The 20,836-nt window shown below is 40.9% G+C and overlaps 1 protein-coding gene across 5 annotated transcripts in view; it reads right to left on the bottom strand.

Moving 5' to 3' along the window:
* LOC113452091 (cyclin-dependent kinase 12-like) overlaps positions 1-20,836 on the bottom strand; it is a 112,138-nt gene that overhangs the window by 42,153 nt on the left and 49,149 nt on the right. For 4 of the 5 annotated variants that reach the window (XM_087918895.1, XM_087918894.1, XM_026723506.2 and 1 more), the window contains exons 3-4: positions 6,656-6,835; positions 2,382-2,521 (exon numbers count right to left, since the gene is read on the bottom strand). In XM_087918895.1, coding sequence (XP_087775021.1) covers positions 2,382-2,521; positions 6,656-6,835 — 320 coding nt within the window. The remainder of the gene's footprint in view (positions 1-2,381; positions 2,522-6,655; positions 6,836-20,836) is intronic. The other variant, XM_087918897.1, reaches the window with a different exon arrangement.

The raw sequence follows: 20,836 nt of genomic DNA, 5'->3' as shown, positions 1-20,836 counted from the left end.
CTTCAACCTCCAAGACTGGCACAGGTTCCTCCTCAATCTCCTCACTACTGTCTGACTCTTCTGTCAGCTCCGCCAGCCGCTGGCGGGCCACAACAATTGTGGTTATAAATTAAGGACTACCCATACAATGAATAATTTTGATCAAGTAAACACTGGGTATATCAGAAGTATAAAAGCTTTCATATTTCAGAACTCTTCATTTCCATACTTGAAATTGATTCATTAACAGATACCATGTTTCTCCAACAATACGGCCCACCACAAAACAAAGACCCAGCACTGCTTTGTGCGTATGTAGTTAAATTAAGGCCTGCCCCCAAAATTTGGGCCTATTTAAGTGCATGCACTGCTTAAATTTCCCCACCATTTCTCACATCACTTGAAGTGCAGACAACACGAGGTGGAGGTGGCATGGGGGGGAAGGGCGGAGGGGAGGAAATCTTGTCGAACTCATCCCACGCAACTCACCTTTCTGTTGGATCGCACTCCCTTGCCTTGCTAATTCTTTTGATCCTTGCTTTCCCTGTCACAGTTATCGCTCATCCAAAGCCCCCCCCCCCGCCACTTCCCCACCACCGTTTTCTTTTTCACACACAAGAAAAGCGAGCAAAAAAAAAGGGAGAAGGGGAGAGGCACTTTTGAACACGTCCAGGACTTTTCATGTTGTCATGATCAGCCCCTGCCATGGATGTGTGTGTGTGTGTGTGTGTGTGTGTGTGTGTGTAGGGGGGGGTGTTTCTTGCAGAGATTAGGGGAAAGAGGGAGTGGATTGGAAGAGATTTTCCCCATAAGAATGGGGAATGCAATGCTTGTAGAGTGTGATTTATCCAGGCTGCCCTCTCCTATTATCTCTGAAGCCTTTTGGGAAACCTTTGTATGGTGGATTTTTGACTTTTCCCAATTTGCTTGCTGGGGGTGGGGGCGTCAATTCTCCTCTAGCCTCTGCCTTTTCTCTTTGGCTCACAGCTTCCAGAGTTTTCCCAGTCTCCGAATATGTGCGTTCATGCATGCACACAAACACACACATTGGGGGGTTTCCATCCAATGCAGTGTCTCTGTATTAATCAGTGTTATTCTGCTGTTATTCTCCTCGCTCTTACCGTAGAGTTGGAGCAACTTTTCTTTAGAGAAAGAGATGGGGGGGGGGTAGGATCCATTGGAATCACCCAGTCTTTGCAAACTTGAATCGGTTAGCTTTTCAGCGGCCCAACTTCAAAAATGGGAGGAGGGGGAGGAGAAAGGAGAATTAAAATACAACAAGGCATGCGGATTTTAAAGAAACAAACACTTGCTGTCTTGGGTGGCTTTCTGAGTTTTTTTTCCCCTGCAGCCAGGTGAAGAGCCATATGGGGCAGTGATGGGGACTTCCAGGTTCAGAAACTCTCGGTTAAGTAAGCTGCGCGAGCTGCTATTTCTTCTCCCCCCCACCCCGGCTCACATTTCACGTTGCCTTTGATCACAAAGCAGATCTTAATGATCAAACTCTGGAAGCTGTGAGCCAAAGAGAAAAGGCAGAGGCTAGAGGAGAATCGATGCTCCCGCACAGCAAGCCAATTGGGAAAAGTCAAAAATCCACCATAGAAAAGTTTCCCGAAAGGCTGCAAAGATAACAGGAGAGGGCAGCCTGGATAAATCACACCCTACAAGCATTGTGTTCCCCACTGTTGTGGGGAAAATCTCTTCCAATCCACCCCCTTTTCCCTAATCTCTGCCAGAAACACCCCCGTCCCCTCCCCCCACATCCATGGCAGGGGCTGATTATGACAACGTGAAAAGTCCTGGATGTGTTCAAAAGTGCCTCCCCCTTCTCCCTTTTTTTTCCTTGCTTGCTTTTCTTGTGTGTGAGAAAGAAAGTGGTGGGGGGAAGGTGGAGGGGGAGGCTTTGGATAAGCGATGACTGTGGCAGGGAAAGCAGGGATCAAAAGCAGCGGCATGGTGGCCAGGCTTGCCAGGCTTTCCACAGTGGATGACGGCAGGCTACAGGTAGGCAAGCAAGGGTGGGCATGGGGTGCTCCTTACAGCCACTAAAGAAGCAGCCCGGTGGAGAGGCAAGGTTGCACATGGCAGGGGGATTAAGGTACCCCTTGTAAAGACGGCCTAGCTGTTTTTTCAGGGGTCTAAAAAAATAAGGGCCAGCCTTATTTTCTGAGAAACACAGTATTTTGCATCCCTTATCATTGAAACCAAGAGGACAACCAGTTTATCTTATTATAGGCAGGCCATTTGTTCCTTTATATAAAAAAGACATCATTTATACTTTTTATTTTATAAGAAAATTAAAACAATCTTATGTATACATCTAAAGTATATATGTATGTGCGTATGTATACACACACACACAAACCAGAAAAGGCTAAAAACAGGACACAGTTTACACTCACCTGTATCCTTATCCTTGGCTTTGTACACTTGCCCATATGTTCCCTCACCAATAATACCAATAATATCAAATTTGTCCACACAGCGCTTTCCCCATTCACTTTCTGTCTGTCTCCTCTCACCATAACGAGGGCAACAGATTCTGGAAGAGATTTTTTTTTTGGGGGAGAGATACACAAGAACTGTTAAAATGCAAAATTCTTACTTAAAAACTCTTTCATAAACCTTCCTAGTCTCCTAGTCTGATCTGCATGTGTGGATGTATATCAATTGCATATAAGAAATGCTGTGTTACCTAACATATTTGTTATAAATATGTTCCACTCTTTTTCTTAAAAGCTCCAAGTAGTTTATACATAGTTTTCAGGATAGCAAATTACAATGCGAAATGGTATGAAACTGTATATTCCAGGTTCAGACTAGAAACATGGCTTGTTTATCAGGTTTACCAGATTTATACATGATTTATTTATAAGATTTGTTGGCCACCCATCTTAACCACAGGGTAATTCTGTGGTATTAAATATTAACCATAGTTTAGAAACCACAAAATGGCTATATCCACATGTGCTAAACCAAAATGAAAAACAGAATACCACTGTTTAGCATAATATCAGAATAATGCCACTTTCAAGTTGTCACCAATTTCAGATTTCTTCTCCAAGTGTTGTAAGAAATTTGAAGACTCTTTGACTTACATGATTTGTTCATGTCTAGTCATGGTTCCCTTTGGTTTGAAGTTACATTATATGTAACACAGTCTTAAGAAAATATATGTTAAACATATAAATATGATGAGTTGTACTCCTGAAGTATAGAATTTGACACTTTATGAAGAACTCTGGCTTAATTAAGTATAGGGCTCAACAAAGACATTTCATGTAGCTAGAAATTTGTATTCTTGATGTTAAAGAATATATTCAAATATGGGGCCTTTATCAATTTTTGAAATGTGTTTATATTCTAAAAATGAGAAAATATATAAATTTATGGAATTAATTTTATACTACTATATGGATCTTGTTTTTTGTTTTCCTACATTTTTTTCTTTTTTCTCTCTAGTTTAGTTTAATTACTGCAATATATGTATTTCTTCACTGATACATTTTTGGTTGGTTGGTTTTTAACTTTTCAAAATGTTTATTAATGAAATATAACAATCATTATTTCATAAGCTAGCATCTCTGAATCTAATCACAGACAATAATGAGGACTATCTGGGCCTGGATGAGGTGTATAAGCAATGATAATGTCCACTTATTAAAGCAGGTGAAGATTTCTAATAACTGAAACACTTTTAAAAGGTGACTGAAGTTTTTAGGTAAAGATTTAAAAACCTGTAAAATGATGCAAAACATCATAATAATACAAATACTGAAGAGACTTTTGAAGAATGGAATCAGAAAATAGTAGTCACAATATCAACAATCAACAATGTCAGTAATGAGGTCTGCTTCTCTGGATAGACTATCTAAAAGTTATTATTGAAGAAATGAGAGATGTAGAACAAATTTTATCTGACAAAATAGAAATGTGATCAAAAATGGATTTACAACTGACAGGTCAAGGGAATGGCCTAGAAAAAGATGTTTCACTGGAACTACAAAAGAAACTCGCTGGGGTTTTAAAATTTAAAAGGGAAATACAAGTGACAAACCAAGAGAGTGACCTGGATAACTTTTTGTACTGAATTTATAAAAGTGACTCGTTAGAGCCTTTATAAAAATCTGTGTGATGGGACAAAAAAAGAAATGAAGATAAATAAAATCCTATGATATTTTAATGAACTAAATATTAAGACTGTTAGAAGTAAAAGGAAGGAATATAACAGTGGTTTATTTGATCAAGGTTAAAACAAGATATCTTACTTCTGGCAACCCTTTATGGACTTTCTGCTGCCACCAGGTTTGAAAAGATGTTATATGGATTTGTTTATAGATAAGAAATGCTATATGGCAGGGGTTGCCAACCTTTTGGACCTCATGGACCACCAAACTCATAATTTTAGATCCCAAGGACCACTAACCAGTTTTGTGGGCATGGCCTAATTTGTGGGTGTAGCTTGGTGGTCATGTGACTAGCTGGGCATGGCTTGTATGTAAATATTATAAATATTTATATAAATATTGATTTTTTTATTAAAAAAAGAGTAACTTTTACCCAAAATCAGGCAAAGCAGGCAGATTGAGTTACTCACAGAATCATTCAGTGATCTATCTATCTGCCATCGGCTAGCTTAGTCTCTCAAATTTGCTTGCCATGAGTCTGCACTGAATTTGCTTGCAAGCAAACCTTCAGTCCTAAGGGAGGTTTGGTTGTGCTTAAAAGCAGAGCCAAAGATCTAAAGACTAGCTAGAAAGCAAGAAATCCAACCATTTTCTGCTTCCTAGCTAATCTAAATCTCCCAGCACAGCAGAACAGATGATGGTTGGAAAAAGGAAAAATAGAAATTTAGCAGGCAAGTTTGCTGGGTAAGGAGTGAGTGGGCAGGAAGGGTTCCCACGGGCCATGTGGGTGGCGCAGCCTTGTGTTTCTGCGCAGCCTGGATTAATTGCTTTGGAGGGGTGCTCTGGGGGTGAGATTTCTCTGTGGCCCACCAAAATTTTCTCACCGCCCACCAGTGGGCCGCGGCCCACCGGTTGGCGACCACTGGTATATGGGATAAAAACATACATATTTGTAACCTTACAGTGGGTGAAGAGTCACTAAATTTGTTTACACTTACTTTTTTGGGCACCTGGACCACATCTGACTTGTGGGCATTACCACCAAAGGGTTAGGGGTGACTTGCCTCATTGCAAGGTGGTTAACAGTGCATAGAGGAAGTCCCCTCCCTTGAATGTTGGTATATTTTCCTAGACTGGATTCTCACAATACACTAAACGTTGAACTCAGGTAAATGAAATCCAACTGCAATGTTCACATATAGAGCCCATATTATTTCTTGATGATAATGACAGGGTTCCTGAAATACACTAAAATACGAAGTACTCAACTCTATTCTACCTCAGCAAAAGTAATGTTCTGAGTATTTTAGTATTGTTTTGAACTCAAAACAGAGTTTCAAGTTCAAAATACTTCCAAAATGCTAAAAAATCAGCCAGTTTTTCATTTTCATTTTTTTTCCTAGGGAGATAGGCATACTTAAAAACAAAGCTCTATAGCCAGGGGTGGGATTCAAATTTTTTAACAACCGGTTCTGTGGGCGAGGCTTAGGTGGTAGGCGTGGCTTGGTGGTCATGTGACTGGGTGGACATGCCTTGGTGGTCATGTTATTGGCTGGGTGTGGCCAACTCAATATCACTCACATCAAGGCACGCATCTCCTCACCTGGCCTCTCATGACTGTGGGGATGCTGCAACAGTCGTAAGTGTGAAAAATGGTCATAAGTCACTTTTTTCAGTGCCATTGTAACTTTAAATGGTCACTCCACACAAGCAAAGTACCAGCAAAGGAGGAAAAAAAAACTCCAGAGAAGTTCCAGAGACAGGAAGTCTAGTCCTGCCAAGAATGTAATAAGGGTTAATGGAGAGGCAGTTTCTGTAAGCAACACCAGAATGTTTCCTTCCTGCCTTCCTTACAGGATTAGGCCAGTAATTTCTTCTAACAAACGGTTCTCCAAACTGCTTAGAATGTTAACAACTGGTTCTAGCGAATAGGTGCGAACTGGTAGAATCCCACCCCTGTCTATAGCTAAAACCATCTGCCATTTTATTTTCAATTATTTCTGAGGTGTGAGGCCTGAACACATTAAAGAAATACAGATGGTACTTGAAAGTGATTCTTTGCAACATGCTTGATTCTTATTTTATTTCATAGAATATAAACTAAATTAAAACTAGATAGGCATAGAGTCCAACAGATTCCAAGGGAGATGGTGTTGGACACACTGGCACCCATGGGTACCAAGCTGAGGATCAAATTTTACCCTCCATGCACTAGGAACAGAATCTGCATTGTGAGCTTCTCTCATTTTCCATTTCAAAATGGGTTGTACTTCAATTGGAAATACAAGTGTTATTTACCAGTATTAATCACATTTAGAGTAATTAGAGTAATGAGAATAAACCGATACAATAGCCACTCTTATAATAGATGTCACTGCATAAGATGAAAGGTGATCTGGATAGCTATGCTGACCATCCAATTTATTCTTCTAACCCAATTGTTACTATCATTTATTTTTTGTTTATTTATACTTCATGTTTCTAGACTACCGATCTCCCTCAAGTAAATTACTCAGAAACAGATCCAATAAAGTATATTCAGTTCTTACTTTGGTCTCTTTCTCAATGACTGCTGAAGTGGTGTGACTGCCTTTGGTTCTGGAGACTCTGGCGGTGAAGGGTCTCCACCAGGAAGCTCTGGGGGGAGTGGGAGGTCTGTAAGCAAGTGTCTTGGTCTCTTCTGTTCTTTCTCTTCCTTTACATACTTCAGAGGAACAATCTCCTTTGGACTAAAGCACCAGAGTAGAGTGTTATGAGATATTTAGAGGCTGACCACAGTTCCACAACTCCAAGTTTTCACAAACATGGATAATAATAGTATTGTAGGAGCAATACAGCAGCTTCCACAATTACCGTTTTACTACTGGAAATCAATCCAACCAGAGGCTGTACCCATGTTAGCACTGAAGTCCAGTACCCGATACATTGCTGTAATCTCAAAATTTTGGGCTTCAGAAAATATATCACTTTTAAAGTGTTGGAAGGAAAAAAATAAATTTAAAGAATACAGTCATTAATTGAACTAACTTAATTTAAATCATATTAATTTTCTCTTGGCCCCACAAGTTTACAAGTACATTCTTCCTCCACACCCACACTACTCAAACATCAAGTGCAGTCATTGCTTGAAAGAGACTGTGAACTCCACACCAGGATTGACTACCCTTTTCTCCTTAAACCAGCTGTCTGTCCCTTATTACTAATATGATTACCTAACTTTATTAATGCTGAAGTGAGTATTGAAAGTATTTCCATGACTTGCTATGGCAGATCACCCTTAGATTACTACCAATATCTAGAAAAGTGTCTACAGGTAAACAACTATACTAACTACAGTTTTTTAAACAAACACTTTAAAAATAACATTCTTTCCATAGATTAGTATTTGTCATCCATTCTTTTACAATTCGTGGATACTACAATCTACTGCCTTCCCAATTAACAGATACGGAGATAGGACTGTAGGCTGATTGACATGTGGAAGGTTAGCAATGCAGTATCAAGTGATAATGTCCAACTGTACCATTAAAGATGTAACATAATTCTCATCACTTCACTTTACACACTTTCACTGGCCCCTGCCAAACATGGGATGGTGCAAACAAACTTGAGAATTAGTTATGTTTGCTAGATGTAGAATCAGGAAAATCCCTTTTCCTGGAAATCAAACTGGGGAGAAGTCTTAAAAAAAACTAATGGTTCCTTAAGAATTAAACCTGGCTTGTTTATTGGAAAAACGTTATTTGCTCTGCAGACTTCTACTGTACAATTTTCAATATTGTGTTCTATGGGCTGGTAGATGAGTGTTGCCTTCTTTTAGACAGAGGTATAAGTTGTCTGGGTCAACAATTACAAAAACAGTAGGGATACTTAAACCTAAATACTAGAAATTTGACTTGTTGCCTTTGTAAAGTGTCTTTCTTTCAGAGGACTTTTGAAGCAAAAAATAACACTATTTTAAGCAATATTTCTACTATCATAATGATAATTGTAAAAGGCGGCTTTACTCAGAACAGCTTACATCCTGTGATAATATCTATAACACCATCAAACATCCACATCTGCCTTTCCCAGGTCCTTGGGAAGGATGCGATAGGTAGACAAAAATGACAAATCCAGTCTGAACATCTGACTGACTGTGTGATGTACCAAGAGTAATAATTACCCTCAGTGAGGCACTACCTTGACATGGTTGTGATGCTTGTGTGCTTTTAGGAAGATGAAAGCTATGCCAGAGGTTCAACCATACTGGACACGTCTCATCAGGAGTCAGACAAAGAATGTCTCTCCCATAAAAAAGGAGTGGGGCGTGAGGTGCATCGCTGGGCCTGCCGCTCTTTTTGTGGCTGCCACTACGTTAAGAGAAGGATTGCGGTGGCCAGGGTTGCGGGAGAGCCTGCTGTGAGGCACGTGCGACCATTAGGTAAGGGTGCATGGGGCACGTTCCTCCCCCCTTTCCCCCCCCCAAGCCAAGAAAAGCTTGCCCCCCCACCCCAACCCCAGGTGCCCTCACTTCCTCCAAGCCTTTCTTTGCCTACTGGTACTTAATTTCCAGCTCCATCGCGTTTCTCGCTGTTGTGTGCAGGGAAACAAGTTTGTGGAACTACCATTAAAAAACCTTGCCAGTTCAATCAATTAATTCCAATTACTTGTGAGTTTTTTTTTACAGTAGTCCCACAAAATTTGTTTCCCTGCACACAATGGTGAGAAATGCGATGGAGCTGGAAATCAGGTAAGACGGCAAGAGGAGGGATGCAATGTAAGATCTATTTTAGATATGCTGTAGTACTACGAAGTGCACTCTAAAAAACAAATGGTGCTGTTTTTTTAGTTTCTTCTTCTTTTTCTATTAAGTTCAACTAATGCTTTATTATTTCCATTTGATTTTTTAAACTTTCCTTTTGTGGCTCTTTTTGTAGTTCTAGTTAAGAGTTTTTTGTTTTTCTAATGTCTTTTGATATATATATATATATATATATATCTTATTTTTTCTCGCTATGTAAGTTATAGCTAGTCTCCAAATATATGATTTAGCTGTGTCCCATAGATTTTGCAATGAAGTGTCTTTTTCCATTTTCCTTGAAGAATTCAATTTCTTTTACTGTTGTTTGTATAAATTATTTTTCTTTTAATATAGATTGATTCAATATCCATCTCAGCTTTTTCTTTTCTCCTTTCCAGCTTACTTTTATCGGGTTATGGTCAGCCCAAATATTGTTTTCTATCTCAATTTCTTGCAAAATGGTTCTTAATTCAGGTGACATCCATATCATATCAATTCTAGACCATGATTTGTGCCTATTTGAATAAAATGTGTATTGGTTTTTCCCTGGATTTGTTTCTCTCCATAAATCCTCTATACAGGTTTCTTCTGCCATTTTGCAAAAGGCCCTGGGAAGTATTTTCCTTGTTTTCCCTGATTTGCTACTTCTGTAGTTAAGTTTTGCGCCTACAATTGCACTGAAATCTCCTATCATATACAGGTGAAACAAAAAATTAGAATATCGTGCAAAAGTTCATTTATTTCAGTAATGCAACTTAAAAGGTGAAACTAATATATGAGATAGACTCAAGATAGTTCAAGCCGTGATGTGTCATAACTGAGATGATTATGGCTTACAGCTCATGAAAACCCCAAATCCACAATCTCAGAAAATTAGAATATTGTGAAAAGGTTCAATATTTTAGGCTCAAAGTGTCCCACTCTAATCAGCCAATTAAGCCATAACACCTGCAAAGGGTTCCTGAGCCTTTAAATAGTCTCTCAGTCTGGTTCAGTAGGAATCACAATCATGGGAAAGACTGCTGACCTGACAGTTGTGCAGAAAACCATCACTGACACCCTCCATAAGGAGCAAAAACCTCAAAAGGTAATTGCAAAAGAAGTTGGATGTTCCCAAAATGCTGTATCAAAGCACGTTAATAGAAAGTTATGTGGAAGGGAAAAGTATGGAAGAAAAAGGTGCACAAGCAGCAGGGATGACCGTAGCCTGGAGAGGATTGTCAGGAAAAGGCCATTCAAAAGTGTTGGGGACTTTCACAAGGAGTAGACTGAGGCTGGAGTCAGTGCATCAAGAGCCATCACACACAGACGGATCCTGGAAATGGGCTTCAAATGTAGTATTCCTCTTGTCAAGCTGCTCCTGAAGCGTCTTACCTGGGCTAAAGAAAAATAGAACTGGTCTGTTGCTCAGTGGTTCAAGGTCCTCTTTTCTGATGAAAGCAACTTTTGCATCTCATTTGGAAACCAAGGACCCAGAGTCTGGAGGAAGAATGGAGAGGCACACACTGCAAGATGCTTGAAGATCCAGTGTGAAGTTTCCACAGTCTGTGTTGATTTGGGGAGCCAAGTCATCTGCTGGTGTTGGTCCACTGTGCTTCATTAAGTCCAGGGTCAATGCAGCCGTCTACCAGGAGATTTTGGAGCACTTCATGCTTCCTTCCGCAGACAAGCTTTATGGGGATGCTGACTTCATTTTCCAAGCAGGACTTGGCACGTGCCCACATTGTCAAAAGCACCAAAACCTGGTTCAATGACCGTGCGATTACTGTGCTTGATTGGCCAGCAACCTCGCCTGACCTTAACCGCGTAGAGCAGGGGTGTCCAACCTTTCACCTTCCCTGGGCCACATTAGAAGATGAAAATTTGGTTTGGCCCGCACATAAAATAAAATAACAGTAACGATACCTGATCGGCGGTGGCGGGGGCAGAAGCGGCAGGGGCAGAAGCAGCAGCAGCGGTGGGGGCAGAAGCAGCAGCGACAGCGGGGGCAGAAGTGGCAGCAGGGGCAGAAGCGGCGGCAGCGGCGGGAGCAGAAGCGGCAGCGATGGTGGGGGCAGAAGTGGCAGCGGGGGCAGAAGCGGCAGCGGGGGCAGAAGCGGCAGCGGGGGCAGAAGTAGCAGCGGTGGCGGCGGCGGCAACAGCAGGTGGCGCTCTGACAGCGCCCGCCTTTTCTGTTGCTGCTTGGCCTGGCGCTCGCCTCACCCCGCCTCATGCCTGCCTCTCCTCCTCCTCCTCGCTGGCTCTGGCACGAAGGTTGGGAGGGCACTGGGCCGCATTACAAGGCGACCTGGGCCGCATGCGGCCCACGGGCTGGACAAGCCTGGCAGAGACAATCTTTTGGGCATTGCCAAGAGAAAGATGAGAGACATGAGACCGAACAATGCAGAAGAGCTGAAGGCCGCTATTGAAGCATCCTGGTCTTACATAACCCCTCAGCAGTGCCACAGGCTGATAGCTTCCATGCCACGCCGCATTGAGGCAGTAATTGCTGCAAAAGGGGCCCAAACCAAGTACTGAGTACATATGCATGCTTATACTCTTCAGAGGTCCAATACTGTTCTATGTACAATCCTTGTTTTATTGATTGCATGTAATATTCTAATTTTCTGAGATTGTGGATTTGGGGTTTTCATGAGCTGTAAGCCATAATAATCACAATTATGACAATTCACGGCTTGAATTATCTTGCTTTGCTCATAATGAGTCTATCTTATGTATTAGTTTCACCTTTTAAGTTGCATTACTGAAATAAATGAACTTTTGCACGGTATTCTAATTTTTTGAGTTTCACCTGTAGATATTTTCATATTCCATTTCTATTATCTTCTTGTGTAGTTTTTTATAAAATTATTCTTGTTGTTTGGTGCATATATTGCTATCAAAAGTATCTGTTTCTGGTTTATCGCAGGGGTGGGATTCTACCGGTTCTATAGAACCGGTTATGATTCTGCGCAGTTCGGAGAACCAGCAAATCGTGCCCCTGGCTGGCCCCACCCCTCTCCACCTGTTCCTCCCCTCCCCGCCCAGTCAGTCCTTACATCACGCACATGAGCTGACTGCATTCTTCCCTGCCCAGTCACTCCTTAAGGTATTTCTTTTTTTCCCCTCGTGATGATCAGCTGTGCTGGGATTCCCCTCACTGTCTTACTGCTTCGCCCAGGAGGCTTCCCTGAGGCCCAGGAAGGCAAAAAATGGAGGGGGAACAGCACCCCCTCACCCACCCAAGCTCCAATTTTTTTCTTCCTAAGCCCCAGGGAAGCCTTCTGGGAGCAAAAACAACCCCCCCCCCCAGGAGGCTTCCCTGAGGTCCAGAAGGCCCCAAATGGAGCATGGGCAGGGTGCTGCACACCCCCTTCAGGCTCCAGTTTTTTGCTTCCTGAGCCCCAGGGAAGCCTTCTGGGAGCAAAAACACCCCGTCCCAGGAAGCTTCCCTGAGGCCCAGAAGGCCCCAAAAATGGGTGGGGCTGCAAAAAAAGAAAAAAAAGAAAAAGTGCCACACCCACCCAGTCACATGGCATGCCCACCTAGCCACGCACACCTAGCCATGCCCACAGAACCGGTTGTTAAAAAATTTGAATCCCACCCCTGATTTATCGCTACCTCCAGCATCAAAATTCTTCCTTCTTCGTCCATATAAATTTGTTTGGAATTTATTGTTTTCTTAATATATAAGGCTACCCTTTTTTCTTTTGTTGTGCTGATGAGAAATATAGTTTCACAATTTTAGGACACTCCAATAATTTACTGTGTTGTTTTTTTATGTGGCTTTCTTGGAGGCAATTGTATCTAATTTGCCTGCAAATTATGTCTAATTTGCCTGCAAATTATGTCTAATTTGCCTGCAATCAGACACCAGGCTCTTAGTACCATATGTGGTGGACATTTTCAAAAGCAAAAAAAAAATGGACGAAAATACACACATGGTTAGAGAAGATGTTAAACGAACATATAGATTTAAAGCCAGACATATTTTGCTAGGTATACTACCTGAAAAATATGATAAAGGGAACATATATTTAATATTACATGTCTTGACAGCAGCGAGAATTGTATTTGCACAACATTGGAAAAATAAGGAAACAACTACAGAAGAAAATATAATTAAAAAAATACTAGAATGTGCAGAAATGGATAGGTTGACATTAAAGATAAAGGATAAAGAAGATATAGAATACTTTTTAACATGAGATTTGTTTTATCAATGGTCAGACAAAAGAGGTCGAAATTAGAAACTGAAAATTATGATCATGTATATGTAAATTGACCCAGATAATACACTATTTACTAAGCAGTTATGTATGTTAAATAAAAATGCATAAATAAAATATATATATTTTAAAATGTACAAATAAACATTTCTGACATTTCAAAATAAAAAATCAGTGACCAATATAGGCATCCTTTTCAATAAGTCATAAGGCTTCATTGAGTCTGTCAGTTTCTTGATGTGCTGATCAACTGTGCAGCAGCAACCACAGCCTCACAGACAATGTTCATAGAGGTGTACTGTTTTCCTTCAACGTAAATCTCCCATTTTAAGAAGGGCCCACAAGGTCTCAACAGGCTAGCCACGCAGTACAGTACTTCGATGCGTGTGATGGATCATTGTCCTGCATAAAAATCATGGTCTTCTTGAAAGATGCAGACTTTTTCCTGTACCACTGCTTGAACAAAGTGTCTTCTAAAATCTGTCAGTAGGTTTGGGAGTTGTTTTTGAGTCCATGTTCAACCCCAAAAGGTCCAACTAGCTCAACTTTAATAATACCAGCCCATACCAGTATCCCACCTCCACCTTACTGGCTTTTGAGTCGTAGTGGAGCTCTGTGCCTGTTACTGATCCAGCCATGGGGCCATCCATCTGGTCCGTCAAGAGTCACTTTCATCTCATCAGTCCATAAAACTTTTGAAAAATCTGTCTTCAGATATTTCGTGGCCCAGACTTGCTGTTTCAACTTATGTGTCTTATTGAGTGGTAGTCGGGTTTCAGTCTTCCTTACCTTGGCCATGTCTCTGAGCACTGAACACCTTGTACTTCTGGGCACTTCAGGTAAATTGCAGTTCTGGAATATGACAGCACTGGAGGATAATGGGTTCCTGGTAGCTTCACGTTTCATTCTTCTCAAATCTTTGGCAGTCATTTTTTCTCAACAGATTTCTTACGACCCTGTTGACTATTTGCAACAAAACATTTGATGGTTCTGTGATCACGCTCCAATATCTTTGCAATTTCGAGAGTGCTGCAACCATCTGAAAGACTGTTTACAATTTCTAACTTTTCGGAGTCAGTTAATTCTCTTTTTTGGCCCATTTTGCCTGGGGAAAAGAAGCTGCCTAATAATTATGCACACCTTGATATAGGGTGTTGATCCCCTTTGGCCACACCCTCCCTCATTACACAAATACACATCACCTGCTATGTTTATATCCACTAAGCATTCAAGTTCATACAGTTTGGTGGTGTAAAATATGCATAAAAATGATATGGTCAAAATACTCACCTAATAATTGTACACACACTGTATAATACAAAATAAAGTATTCATAGAAGCAGAATTGGAAGAAGAATTGGCAAGAACTGGTCTACTCAGGGCAAAGAAATCAAATCCTTACCAATAGTAACTCAGACTGTACAGGCAAACCAGGGGGAGTCTGCAAGTAGAGAAAACCAGCATAGCTGTTTTCATTTGGAAATCAGGCACCCTCTCCTCTGCCTCCAAAAGAACAAAGCCCTCTAACTAAAGAAGTAGAAGAATTGAAACAAAGAATAACTGAGCATCTAGGACAGCACAAAGACAACAGAATAAGAGTGTCTGTGTTGGCCCTCGCTCCAAAGAAACAGCTAGCGCAAGCATTAAAACATGCCAATGACATAATATCAACTATAAGCACCAGCTCACTGAAAGAAACAAACCAACTAATCTACAGCATGACTGCAGTGTGACTGAGTATCTGGGATGCAAAATCAATAAAGAACAAAACAAGACAAACAATGCACCACCAAAGGGGAAGATCAGGCTGGAAAATAAGATTAGCATGCTGAGGTCAGATGAAAGTAAGCTAGAACAGATGAAAGAAAAGAAGCTGAAGAACAAGACTAAAGAATATCTAATCAAAAAATACCACTGAGAAAAAACAAAGATCAAGAAATCACTGGAAATAATATTTGTTGACTGTTTCAGATATTGAAAAGAAACTTAAATATACGAAATAACACCTTTTTGAAAATGAAAGTAAACCAGGGAGATGGTTGGCATATAAACTAAGAACACAGACAGAAAAGATAACTAAACTCCAAGAGCGGAATAAGAATTACCCTATTTTTCGGAGTATAAGACACACTTCCCACCCCCTAAATGAGGGTGAAAATTTGGGTGCATCTTATACAAAAGGTCCTAAACTATCAGAAAACTACAAGCAAATTTTGAAGTCCAATAACAACCACTGAAATAATAGAAGCAATTAAAAGAGCTAAAACAGGCAAAGCTCTAGGATCAGATGGGCTACCAAGTAGATTTTACAAAATTTTTGAAGATCAACTACTACTTCTGATGAAGGGTTAGGGTTATTCAATGTAAGACCAATAATCTGGAAGTTGAGTCATGGCAACTGGACTTCTTGTTTTTTTTTAATTTGAAACGTCTCACTGCTTATCTTTCAAAGCTACTTGGATAAGCAGCAAAATGTTTCAAATAAAAACGAAAAAACCAGTTGCCATGACTCCATTTCCAGACAAGTCTACCTGGATGGTTGAGAATCTTCATCGTAAGACCAGTAAATGAATTAACAATCTAAGGACATATGGCGCATACACAGGGTCACAGCAAAAATGTCAACCAGAATATTTGTTAGGAATATGAGTCACCTAACAGCTATTTGGGTTAGACATTTATAAAACTGTATCTTTAAGAAAATGCAAAACTGTAATTAGGTGTGGTTTCTCAAACGGCCATAAGATGGAGCCAGAAACCTGGGTTGTTTCAGTCTGAGTCTCAGAAGAGAGTGTGAGTGTATCTCTGTTTCCTTCTGTTGGAAAGTATTGCCGTTGCTCCATTTCTTCTAATTGACTGATATTACTGGATTTAATGTAAGTCTAGTACTGAACTGTTTTTGACACTGGACTTTGATATTTGGATTATCCCTGGATTGAAAAACTGACTGATTTACCTGTGAATGATTTTGGATTGCTTATTTTGCACTTTGCTTAAACCTTTCTGGAAGTAAAAACCTACATTTACTGTACAGTGTTTCTGTGTACTGTGTATGTATTATTCAAACACTTCTCTCAAATACATCTCCCTGTATGCGCTCATTCTCCTAACGGGGAATTACCTCAACAATATTAATTCAAAATACTGGAGGGAGAACTACTATGTAAGTCCAGCTTCTCACCTGACATACCAGGATGGATTGTATGTCTACTTTCTGAGGTGAACCTATAGAAACGTCTCTCAATCTGGTATCCTCTAGTCATAAGAACTGAAGTTCAGAAAAACTGACATTTACCAATTTGGAGAGATCAGTCTAAATTATAAAACAGGAAGGCACAAGTTTCACCCTTGCTATGTATGACTACAGCACTATTAAGGAATTTCTTCTGTTTGTTCCAGTTTTATACACCTGCTAGTTCACAGTACTGCCTGTTGGAATTGCAGCCTCAGCTCTCTTGGTGCATTTGCCCCATCTGTCTTCAGCTTCCAGAATACTCTGCTCTGCTCAGTGTGGTGGATGAGAGATGTCAGGAAAGACAGAAGAATGACCCTGTTAATTTTTCTGGAACTCTTCAGCAACTACTAATGCATCAATCTTCTACAAAGATCTTCTAAACTGAGAGTGAAAAGCAGCATTTTAGGGATCTATGCTCTGTTTTTACAAGTACCCAGGACTGTTTTTGGTGTGATTTGTAACCAGGTTCTCAGGTGAGCAAACATGCTAAATAAGACTTTGAAGCCAGCGACACACTAAGTAAGGAACAGAAGGAGACGCTAGGAATAGATGCTTCAACAGTCAGAAAGTTTAATTAATTGTAGGTCTATGCCTCAATGACTAAAATAATTGTCTATCTCAAATCTGACACAGAATTTAATTCAAACTGGAGACCATTCTTCAATTTTAAATCAATGCATGGATTTGTACCACAACCAAAATTTGGATTCCTTTCTGTGTAATTTGTTCACTAATAAAATACAGTCAATGACCAGCAGGACTGCATAAAGTCCATATTATAGCATTATAGCACTTCTAAAGCAGAATAGACTTTTAGTAGTATGGACTTTTACCGTTGTTCACAAATTTCAGTTTATGATTTATACTGTATTAACTATGGTTCTTGATATTTATGCTTTGCTTACAAGTGATGTTCAAGCTTTTAAGATGGTATAATGTATTCCATTATTCAGCATCAATTAATTATATTCTGGGTTAGGGTTATCTAAAATGCCTAATAAAAACATATTATAGAAGAGACCCAGCTCCTTAACTAGCACAAATAAACCCTGTCTGAAGAACACATTCTATTTATTGAAATTAGTACATAATGCATTATATGTATATTTTTAGTATATATAGTTTATGCATGCATAAATATGAATGGGATTGTATGCACATGTAAAATGGCAAAGAGAATTCCATCAAGAGACTGCTAAACTGAAATCCAGTAAATAAAGGATTTGCTGGTTCTTCACCCAGGGAGAGTAAGACCACTTGCTTCATCATGCTTGCCAACTTTTATCTTTTATTGATTTTACTGTAATGTCTTTGATTGTTGTGAGCTGCCCAGGATCATTGACAATCAGGAGACACACACGTTTAATAAGTGATGATTCTTACTGGACAAATTTCCAAAAATTGCTCAGAAACTTCAATTGAGATAGAAGACAGCTGTGAAGTGACTAATCAAAATTGGATGTTGTCAATTTGAACTGGGCCTTTATGTTCAAAGCAGTGGAAAAGATGGACTTTGGATTGGGCTTTATACAGGGTCTGAAGTCCATCTATATAATCCAGAAAGCTCGGATCATGGTGAATGGAGATTTTACAAAACCATGTGAAATCAAGGACGGAACAAGACAGGGGTGTCCTTTATCCTCTTTATTATTTCTTCTAGTGTTAGAACTGTTAAATAGAGATATTAGACAAGATAACAGAGCAAAAGGACTACAAATTAAAGTGAGTAATTACAAATTACGTGCATTTGCCAACGATTTGGTATTGATTGGGCAAGAACCACCAGAGAACACTGAATATATTATAAGGAAGATCAAAATGTTTGGAGAAATGGCGGATTTAAAAATCAATCATTCAAAGATGACAATACTAAGAACATAAATGTGGAAGAGCAGAAGAAATTGGAATTTAAAACTGGTTTTAAAGTTGTGAAAAAAGTACAGTATTTGGGGGTGGCTCTTACTGAGGAAAATTCTAAGCTTTACAAAAATAATCACGGTAAAATATGGAAGGAGATAAAAATAGATTTAAATAGATGGCAAAAATTAGATTTGTCATTAATAGGAAGAATTTCAGTAATTAAATGAATGTACTACCTAGAATGTTATTTCTATTTCAGACTATACCAATACTGAATAGAGATTCCACTTTCAAACAGCGGCAGGAAGATATATGTAAATTTATTTGGCGAAATAAAATGGGCGTTGTCTTACCTGAACGCCATTTCTCCTTGTAGGCAAGACAGGTCAGGAGTGGGTTGCTCTTGTCCTAGCTACTTGGACTGAGTCTGTCTAAAAGGCTGATTAGCCTAGCTCCGCCCACTCTGGGTGGCTCCTCCCAGCTTTCGGCGAAGCCATCATGACAGACAGGACTGCCTCTGAAAAAAACAAAGAGAGACCGTTATCGGTTCCCCCCTTCCATCGGCCCACAGTAAGGACCAGTTCCATTAGGGTGTTAGGGTGGGGCTGACCTGTCTCGCCTACAAGAAGAAATGGCATTCAGGTAAGACAATGCCCATGCTCCCTTGTAAGGCTGCGACAGGTCAGGAAAAAGCTGGATTGTCCTCATGGGGGTTTAAGACTGGTCCTGGTCCCCCATGCTCCGTGACAACTCTCTGCAGCACCCTTCTGCCAAACGCAGCATCCGCTGAAGCAAAGGCGTCCAGACAGTAGTGGCGAATGAAAGGCGATGGGGATGTCCATGTAGCTGCCTTGCAGACCTCTTCAATTGACGCCTGTGTTGCCCAGGCCACAGTTGTCACCACACTGCAAATGGAATGAGCCGTAATACCTCTGGGTACCGGGAGGGAATGACTCGAGTACACTCTGGATATACAAGACTTAATCCACCTGCTGACTGTGGACTTTTCCCCCCAGCGTAGCAGGTTGGAAGGAACAAAAAGGGGATTCCGTTCTGTGGAACTCGGATGTTCTTTTGATATAGATTTTCAGTGCCCTACGCACATCTTGGGTGTGCCAAGCCTTTTCCAAGTCATGTACTGGTTTGGGGCAGAAATCTGGAAGAACCAGTTCTTGAGATCTGTGGAACAAGGTGTTGACTTTGGGGATAAAAGCTGGATCCAACCTCAAAACTACCCGGTGAGGGTGAAAAATACAGAGGTCTGGGCAAACTGAGAGCGTGACCAACTCAGATACTCTTCTGGCTGAAGTGATAGCCACCAAGAAGGCTACCTTCAGAGTAAGAAGATGCAGACTAGCCAATCTTAGAGGTTCAAATGGAGCCTTAGTCAGGGGCTACAACACCTTAGACAGATCCCAGGTAGGATACCTGTGTACTACAGGAGGGCAAAGATTGGCCGCCCCTCTGAGGAACCTATAGACTGTATGATGATGTGCTAAGGACTCCAATTTTCCACAAGTCAACACCAAAGAAATAGCCGTCACCTGACGACAAAGGGTGTTGGGAGAAAGGCCCCTATCCAGACCAGCCTGTAAAAACTCCAATATCTTTGTTACAGAGGCCTCTAAAGGCTGGATGTTTGATTTGGAGCACCAATGAGAAAAGGCTTGCCAGGTAGCATCATAGATGTGGACGGTGGAAGGTCTCCTGGAGGCCTGAATGGTTTGGATCACTTTATTAGAGAGATGGGCACGTTTTAACACGCTCCACTCAATCGCCAAACTGCCAGTTGTAGCCACTGGGGCTCTGGATGGATCAAGGACCCCTGGAGGAGAGAGATATCTTTTTTAGGAATCCGCCAAGGATGAACTACTGAGTCTGCAAACTAAGGGCGCTGAGGCCAATAAGGGGCCACTGAAATAATTTCAGCTCTTTCAGCCAAAATTTTTTGTACCACAACCGACAGCAAAGGCGATGGAGGGAAGGCATATAATAAACCTGGAGGCCACCTACTACAGAGTGCATCGGTCCCTTCAGCCCCCGGGGAGGCAAATCTAGAAAAGAATCAAGGTAACTGAGTATTGAGAGGGGTGGCAAACAAATCCACCACCGGAAGTCGAAATCTTTGAGTAATTTGTAGGAACAGGGAAGGGTGCAGCCTCCATTCCGTGTGGTCAATAGTAGCTCTGCTGAGCCAGTCAGCCTGCACATTATCCGAGCCAGAAATATGCTCCGCCCAAATGGACAGGAGGAACTGCTCTGTCCATCTACCCAAAGCTGCCCTGTGGGATCTTGCTGCTCTAAAGGCCCTGCTGCCTCTAGGGGCATCCGCCATCCTGCCTGCAGAAGGCCTTCTGGACTAACAGACCAATGCAAGGAGAACACACAAAGGGTTTTTCATTTATAAAAACCAGGGGATATCTTCTTTTTTTATCCCCAACCTCCAAGAACCACTCTTCTTCAGCCCTATGCAACTTCAGTAGGAGGGTTTAAGACCTCCTACTGGGACTCATACCCCTTGGGGCCTAATAGGGCTATTAAATATAGACTAGGCCTGGCCTGAAGCCTGGGAGCCCTGGTCTACTTTGCAGTTAGGGACAGGTCCCCCACCGGAATAAAATAAATAAAATAGCGCCTACCCTTT

The sequence above is a fragment of the Pseudonaja textilis genome, unplaced genomic scaffold (assembly GCF_049901715.1).
Source record: "Pseudonaja textilis isolate UNSWEBS1 unplaced genomic scaffold, rPseTex1.2 PTEXSCF20, whole genome shotgun sequence".
In the NCBI taxonomy this organism is placed as follows: Eukaryota; Metazoa; Chordata; class Lepidosauria; order Squamata; family Elapidae; genus Pseudonaja; species Pseudonaja textilis.
The sequence above is the reverse complement of the archived record's forward strand: the minus strand, read 5'-3'. Positions and strand labels throughout refer to the sequence as shown.